Genomic DNA, 8,170 nt, shown 5'->3' with positions numbered 1-8,170 from the left:
CGGGTGTGCTGGTGGCGGCGTCGGGGGAACCCTACCGATTTTGACCTCCTCCTTGCCCACCGATGCGGCATTGGCTTCAATTGAGGCTGATGCATCACCGGTACTACCCGCTACCTTTCAGTCATTCATAGACCCACAAAACAGTGACACTCTAGTGATATAACGTAAAGTAATTACTTCTAAAGGGATTTTTCCTGTGCAATTTGGCAAAAACGCACAGGTTTTGCCCTCTTGGCTAGGCACCAGGTTTTTTCTAGTTAGGACTTTTCCTGGTAGAAATCATACACAACAAACACTCCACAAAACAACACCACACAACAAAACACGAAGATACAGCTGCAAGACATCCGAAGTAAGTACTAAAATTCATCTAAATCTCGGCCTTGCCACTCTGGCCTTCTTTTCGGCTCTCCCTAGCTTTCCTCCCACCGGACGTCACATGAGCCGGTATAACGTAGCTATTTGCCTTAGTCGCTAGTTTTGGGCCGGTCTTGAATAGCCGGTGGTAAAGTAACGTAAAACGAAAGATCTGGCTCATTGCCAGCTATTAGCTTCCCCTCCCCGGTATGCCTTAGTGCAACCGGGATGCAAAATTCAAAAAAAAAAAAAAAAAAAAAAAAAAAAAAGCAGCTGCAAGGGTGACGATACATACAAGCTACATTCAAAGTTTCATTGTAGTCTGGCTAATCGTTCCTAAGCTTCAAAAGCAGAACATACCCATGACTGAAACCACACATTACTTCTGCTGTGGACTGCCCAATTTATTACCGCTGTTACATAGGAATCTCCGCTTTGTTACAGGAGTGCCAGGCTCGACGAGCGACTCAACCGCAAGATGGCGGAGACTGAGCGGCGGCCGAGGACGTGTGACGTGATGTGTGAAGTGCAGCTGACTCGAAAAAGTGAAGAGCTGTGCATATATCTTAGAATTGCAGTTTTCCCCGAATATTGACTGTGACGGTGACGCTGGAATATTTTAGGTAGCTCTCTTTCTAACCGATGACTGTTACACGCGGGTTCATGCGACGGTTGGCGGTTCTCTTCTGTCATCTTTGAGCGCGCTTCTGGCTTCACACGGCGCCTGGCAGCGCCATTGGCGTATCTGTCTGCCTCTGTCTGTCTGAAAACTGCACAGCACGCTTCTTTTTCAAAAGTCATCCTTGAAAACGACAGCTGCGATCCAGGTTTGTCGTCCGTTTGCAGACATTTGTAGCTTGAAAGGAGCGCAATCGATGCGTTGTGGATCCCGTTGGCTCCGTTCGTCAGCCGGTCATCGCTGCTTGCATATTTGTGCCGATGAAATGATGCCACGTCGCCGGATCACTGCAGCAGCTCGCCAACAGTAAGTTGAAAAACAACCTGACTGCGCTCGACGTAGTGGTCTACTCCAAATCGACGGCTGCCAAAGGGAAGAAAAGTGTTGGCGCCACCACAGCGCGCGTGACTGCTCACCGCAACGAGTCCCTGGAAGCATTAGGGCGCAAACAAATGTCACCATTGTCGAGATCAGGCTGCCGGTTATCAGTAAACTGTTGCGTCAGTCGTGTTTGTCCGGACTGAATCGTCTATGGCAGCTCTCTGGCTTTCCAGTAAGCAAAAAAAGCGACTATTATTACTGACGATACCTGACGCCAGAAAAAGATGACCGAGTCTACCGCTGCCACCGCCCCTGCTGCTGGCGCCGCGAAGGCGGCCAAGGCAAAGGTGCCTCGCACCAAGCCGACGCACCCGCCCACCAACGAGATGGTCCAGGGAGCCATCAAAGGTCTGAAGGAGCGAGGAGGCTCGTCGCTGATCGCCATCAAGAAGTACATTGCAGCGAACTACAAGGTCGACGTTGAAAAGCTGGCGCCGTTCATCAAAAAGGCTCTCAAGACTGGCGTCACCAGCGGCGCCCTGGTGCAGACCAAAGGCAAGGGTGCCAGCGGATCGTTCAAGCTGTCTTCCGCTGCTGCCAAGCCGGCCAAGCCCGCCGCAAAGTCGCCTAAGAAGCCTGTGGCCGCGAAAAAGACACCAAAGAAGACTGCTGCCAAAAAGTCGGCGGACAAAAAGAAGACTGCCAAGTCTCCCGCCAAGGCCCAGAAGCCCAAGGCCAAGCCAACCAAAGCTAAGAAGGCCAAGTCGCCGGCGAAGAAGCCCAAGGCACCGAAGCCCAAAAAGACGGCTGCCAAAAAGCCTGCCGCCAAAAAGGCCCCGGCTAAGAAGTGAACGATGTGCCTGACCGTTCCGCTGGCACATGTCAATGGCTCTTATCAGAGCCATCTAATCGTCTCGTTTTTGTCTTTTTAAGCACAGATGATATCTGGATCTCCCCACTCTCCTGGGAGACGACCATCTACTTCTCCTCGAAAAACTCTTCGCATTTCTCAAGGACGCGCAACTTCTCCACGAACTTTAACCCCCGGCCTGGCCTAGTGCCAGAAACTTCCTCCTCTCCTACATTCTTCTCCGCCATTTTCTCTCCGCCGCGCCGTTGATTGTACGTGCTAATAATTGATCTTCCATTCTTGCTGTTGATGTTGTTCTTGTGATTTTTGTGATTATCGTTCGATGTTGTTCCCCCACCGCTTCTCATTCGCACTAATTGCTCCGTTGAATCGTCGATCTCGTCTAATCACCTGTGATTTACACGCGCGCTAACGGCGGCGGAGGCGCGGCACCGCGAACACTTAGGTGACTCCATTGCGCGCTCCGATCAGGTCGATTGGGCCGAGATCGTTGAGCGTCAACACCGACTGGGGGCTTAGCTTTTCCTGCTTGGCCTCCGGGCGCCCTTCTCGCGCGGAGTCATCTCCCTGTCCCTCTTCTTATCCCTCCTTGCATAGACGGTCTCCATATTGCGCGCTCCGGTAAAGGCCCCGTGCCAACAACCGTCGCAGCGCCAACACCGACTGGGGGCTGAAGCGTTTGCTGCTAGGCGACCCCGGGTGTCCCTCCCCGCGCGGAACCGTCTCCCATCTCCCTCTTCGTCACCCTCCTACACATTAGCTTAAACGATACAGGTTTTTTCCCCGCGCTATTTTGGCTGCAGCGCGGGGTTTTTCCCTTTGCAATAGGCGCCGGGTTTTTCAGTTCATAGAACTTTTTCCCTGGCTATTACACCCCACAACCGAACACTGACACCTTGCACAAGTATGACTGTGTGTATGAATGCTAATAAATACATGAACCAATGTTGTGTTTGTGCAGCGAGAAGGTGGAGACTGCCGGAGACCCGTGTCCGTCGCCTCCAAAGTCCGCCAACAGCCCCATCTCAGCTCGCCTGGCGAGATACAGACAAATATACGAGGAAATGAGGGCGTATTTTGCTGCACAAGATCTACCGCGGAGCCGCGACCCTCTGGATGATCCAGACCTGGCACCGTACCTCGTGCGCGGCGTAGATCGGTGCTAGGGTGTATCGTGTTATTCTAGAGTGTATGTATCGTGTAACTGTATCTATGTAGTGTGAATGGTAACAAATATAAGTTACCGCGGTGTTAGCGGCCTATTCGCGAATGCAGTTACCGAGGTGCTACTGCCTCAGTCTGCGCTGCATTCTCGTGCTGCCTTCTTGTGTTACAATGCAGTCTCCACTCGTATAGCTGTTTAGAGTGTTGCGGTGGCGACTCATCCTTGCCGTTCGGATTGTTCTTTAGAACAGCAATAAATGTGATGTTGTGTTTCAAACAACATCAAAAAATTTCAAACGCCGCTAGTAGCTGCCACCGCTACGTCCCTTATCATGCGGTTCTGTTGCGATTTCGATAGCGACCATGGTGAGTGCAGATCAGCGTCTGCTTGAAGCCAACGACCCGCTGCAACAATGACCCGGATGTAAACATCTGTGCTGCAAGTCCACTATTTGATTTATTGGTCTTGAAAAAGACCTATTTGTGCTGCTAGGAGCGGCACCGGCCGGCATGGGAGGCGATGAGCGATGATCAGTGATGAGATGAAGCGAGCGTCGACCGGCACCGGCTGCCAGGCCAGCCAGCTTACTTGCTGCTCGTGTACTTTGTTACGGCCTTGGTCCCCTCCGACACGGCATGCTTGGCAAGCTCACCGGGGAGGAGCAGGCGGACAGCAGTCTGAATCTCCCTAGAGGTGATTGTCGAGCGCTTGTTGTAGTGCGCCAGACGCGAGGCCTCGGCAGCAATGCGCTCGAAGATGTCGTTGACAAAGGAGTTCATGATGCTCATGGCCTTCGACGAGATACCGGTGTCCGGGTGGACCTGCTTCAGCACCTTGTAGATGTAGATGCCGTACGATTCCTTCCTCTTGCGCTTACGCTTCTTATCTCCCTTGGAGATATTCTTCTGGGCCTTGCCGGCCTTCTTTGCGGCCTTTCCGCTAGTCTTCGGTGGCATGGCGGCGCTTCGAGTGCAATACACTGTTCAACACGAAATTTGGAATTCGGTTGATAAAGCGTAATGGCGGTGGGAGAGAGTGGGTGAGCACCGGTGTCCGGCGCCGCTACGTCCCTTTTTAAATCCAGGTGTGAACGCAAATACGGGATTGCACGTTTGTTGCTACATCTTGTTCACATACAGCCATGTCTGGACGCGGCAAGGGCGGCAAGGTGAAGGGAAAGGCCAAGTCCCGGTCCTCCCGGGCCGGACTTCAGTTCCCTGTCGGTCGTATCCATCGTCTCTTGCGTAAGGGAAACTATGCCGAGCGCGTCGGTGCCGGTGCCCCCGTGTACCTGGCTGCCGTCATGGAGTACCTGGCCGCTGAGGTACTCGAGCTGGCCGGCAACGCTGCGCGCGACAACAAGAAGACCAGGATCATCCCTCGCCACCTGCAGCTGGCCATCCGCAACGACGAGGAGCTGAACAAGCTCCTGTCGGGCGTCACCATCGCCCAGGGCGGTGTGCTGCCAAACATCCAGGCGGTGCTCCTGCCCAAGAAGACCGAGAAGAAGTAAGCCTGCATCTGGCTCAGTCGACTCGAACCCTGTAACAGGCCTTTTTAAAGGCCACACAATACCAATGGAACTGGTCACAGGTCACTTTCATGACAACGCGTCGGCTTATCACGCTATCTGGGGAGCACCCAGAGCTGTTTCCGTTGGCGTGAAACGTTAACCCACGCCCCGTGGGGGGGGGGGAGGGTGAAACGGCCTCTCCCGTAGCTTTCACCTGAACTACTACAGACATCGAATTTGCAATTGATATCTCTTATTGGTCAAGCTACGGCGAAAAAAAAACTATTAAAGCAGACATGTGCCTGGATCCGAGCAAATGAATCTAGGATCTGATCCCACGAATCCTTATTTTGGATCCAACGGGAGCATAGATTCAGCTGCTATCGAAAGATCCGTAGCCATCATGGATAGGTCTAATTTTTTTGCTAGAGATCCAGTGTGGTCATAGATCCCCGTTTAGTTTTTGTAACCGAAGAAATAAAAAAAAATCACTTATATCAACTCAAAAACGTTCTGTTTCTATTAGTTCATATATCCACTCAGTTCATGGATCCACTTTCCTGGTTCATCGTCAGATCCTACGAGATAATAGATCCCTGATAAATTATTCACGTCCGATCCGGTGGGATCATAGATTCTAACCTACAATTTGCCTCGAGATCCACTGAGATCATGAATCCATTACTCGGATCCATGCACATGTCTGGACTTTTAAGTTTATGACCTTATTTTTTTCAAACAAATCTTTAGCTGCTGTAGACCACGTAGCGCAAAATAAGAGCCACCGTTGCATTCCCCGTGACGAGCTATCACAGCATCCTCACAGAAATATACCATTCCGAAGAATGTTCGGAACGTGTGAGGGTTTAATCGCTTTTTCACGACGCATGGCGATTGCAGATCGACCACACTCCCGCGTAAAATAAAACGTATCTAAAAGCGTATCTTATCATCAAGGTCGCACACACTCAGCTCGCAGTCCAACACACGGGTGGAAACTGACGCTAGCGTCTCAGGGCTCACTTCCGCCCCCCCCCCCCCCTCCCAGTCTCCCCTCACTGCCACCCCACCCTGAACACCCCAGGGGTCTCCCCATAGCGTCACCCCCTCGCATTCCCGGCGGTCCCCTTACCGCCGCCCCGCCCTCCCACACCTCGGCGGCCGCGGCGGCCGGCCGGCCCGCCGCTACCCCGTTCCGCCCAATGTCCTCATTTGATGACATCTAAATTTGGCGCTCTCCAGATCGCTAGAATTCTAGAAATGGCCGATGAGAATACGATCATATGTGTATAACATAATCCGTTGAGCAATGAGTGGAGTCAATTTGGACGTAACTATGTTCACAGTTGAATGGAAGCCAAATAAGCCGACGAGGGTCTCAATGTCTGAAAATCGCTAAATTTAAGCGCTTATCAAATACAAGAGGGTGAAGGGAAACAAACATAACGGGACCCAGGTGGTCGACAAAGACCTTCTCGACACGTTGGCGAGGTTCTAAGCCGTCTAACATATACCCGGTGTGCGCCACATCTGGCTGTTTCGGGTGTCCTCATATGAGGACACTGAGCGCTAATGGGTTCTCACATACAATCCTCACGAAAACATACCTTTATCGAAGAATAATCAGAGAAATGTACAGAAAGGGCAAGGTTTCCGAATATTCTTACGGAAATGAAATGTGTTTCTATGGTAAATTTGGCGGAATGCCTTTCGTGGTGACATCTCTGTCTCCCTTATAAAACTCACGGGTCGGAAACAAACTGTTCCGTACAAATTGGTCACGAGTTTCCCGTTCTTATTAAAATGCCGGCTGTGCTGTGAACTCTTGACTTTTGATTCTGATTTATCTCCCAACGCATGTTTTGTCTGTTAACCGTTCTCCTCGTCGCTTCCGGCCGGCCGGCCATCGGCGGCCCGAGCCATGTGAGGCCATGTGTGGGCCACTTGTCACCGTCCTGGGCCGACGGCCGCGTCCAAACCCGAGCAGTTGTTCAACGAGTGTCGCCAGGGAGAGGACCCGACAATCCTCTTCCTGGCACGACTGAATATAACCACAGCCGACAGCGAGCGTGTCGATTGAGTGAACCGCGAGCCGCGATATCGAACCGAACAGCAACACATACCATTGCGAAAAAATATTCGGAACACAGCAGCGAAAAGAGACGGGGCCGCTTCCGAATTTTCTCACGGAAATACACTCTAATGGTGTATTTGGCGGGATGTCTTTCATGGTGACATCCCAGTCTCCCATAAAATCCTCACGGAAACATACCTTTGCGAAGAATACTTGGAACACAGCATCGAAAATGACACGGCGACGCTTCCGAATTTTCTCACGGAAATATACTCATGTGATGTATCTGTCGGACTGTTTGTCATGGTGACATCTCAGTACCCAATGTAATCCTCACGGAAAGATACCTTCATCAGTAATGGGGCCAACCTATTGGCTGTCAGGGGCTCGAACGTGGTGAGCCGGAAGATGATTGTCGGTTCGGGGAGGGAGGGTCGGGGCAGAGGGGTGTGAGGAGACCCGAGGCGTGGCGCGGCAGAGAACTGAGAGCGCGGCCCGAGTCCAGGGAGGGGGGGGGAGGGGACCGGGCAAGGCCGAGCCGAGATAAGGCACGCTTTGTTCACAGAGGGAGGGAGGGGACGGGGCTGTCTCGCAGGACAACATAACCACAGATGGTTGAGCGCAGACGGCCAACATATAAACTTTAATGATGAACATCAAGCTAGTAACATGCATACTGACACCAGATCGTACCAACCTGAACCGGACTATGGAATCCAATTCGTTGAAGATATGTTACATGTCACATGAGCTGTCAAAGACGCATATTTATGGATGCATGCATGGCAGTCCCTGCCACGCCTGTCCGGCATGGCAGGTGCTGTCCCTACCAGCCATATGCTCCATTCACAGTTGCAGCGGTTGCTGTACATTAGCGTCATCTATGATTCACGAAAAGTCTCACGATGTTGTACTCATTTCCCGCATTATCTACGGTGGTATTAGTTCGTGAGAGAAAACGTGAACGCCCATAAGGTGTGCTGGAAGGTGGTTTTCCGAAAAGTCTCACGATATTGTACGCCATTCCCGACAAGTCTACGGTGATACATTTTCGTGAGAAAAACCGGAAAACATTGTACCAGCTCACAGGACTCTGACACCGCACCGTGTGTCATTTTGACACGGGACTGGTGTCAATCGCTTTTCCGAATTTTCTCATGGACACATATGTACCTTGCCGAAGAATATTC

The 8,170-nt window shown here is 51.7% G+C and overlaps 3 protein-coding genes across 3 annotated transcripts; 2 read left to right on the top strand and 1 right to left on the bottom strand.

Annotated features, from left to right (window-relative positions):
- Positions 1 to 1,614: 1,614 nt before the first annotated feature.
- On the top strand, positions 1,615 to 2,266 carry LOC122376499 (late histone H1-like). Its single transcript, XM_043356388.1, has one exon. The coding sequence runs from the start codon at positions 1,642 to 1,644 to the stop codon at positions 2,206 to 2,208; it is 567 nt and encodes a 188-aa protein (XP_043212323.1). The 5' UTR covers positions 1,615 to 1,641; the 3' UTR covers positions 2,209 to 2,266.
- Positions 2,267 to 3,848: 1,582 nt separating this feature from the next.
- LOC122376497 (histone H2B) lies at positions 3,849 to 4,391 on the bottom strand. Its single transcript, XM_043356386.1, has one exon. It carries the CDS (start codon positions 4,347 to 4,349, stop codon positions 3,978 to 3,980), a length of 372 nt encoding a protein of 123 aa, XP_043212321.1. The 5' UTR covers positions 4,350 to 4,391; the 3' UTR covers positions 3,849 to 3,977.
- Positions 4,392 to 4,482: 91 nt separating this feature from the next.
- Positions 4,483 to 4,962, top strand: LOC122376498 (histone H2A). The gene has a single exon (XM_043356387.1). The coding sequence runs from the start codon at positions 4,535 to 4,537 to the stop codon at positions 4,904 to 4,906; it is 372 nt and encodes a 123-aa protein (XP_043212322.1). The 5' UTR covers positions 4,483 to 4,534; the 3' UTR covers positions 4,907 to 4,962.
- Positions 4,963 to 8,170: the final 3,208 nt, after the last annotated feature.

This window comes from Amphibalanus amphitrite, unplaced genomic scaffold, assembly GCF_019059575.1.
Source record: "Amphibalanus amphitrite isolate SeventyFive unplaced genomic scaffold, NRLGWU_Aamphi_draft 002168F_arrow, whole genome shotgun sequence".
NCBI lineage: Eukaryota > Metazoa > Arthropoda > Thecostraca > Balanomorpha > Balanidae > Amphibalanus > Amphibalanus amphitrite.
The sequence above is the reverse complement of the archived record's forward strand: the minus strand, read 5'-3'. Positions and strand labels throughout refer to the sequence as shown.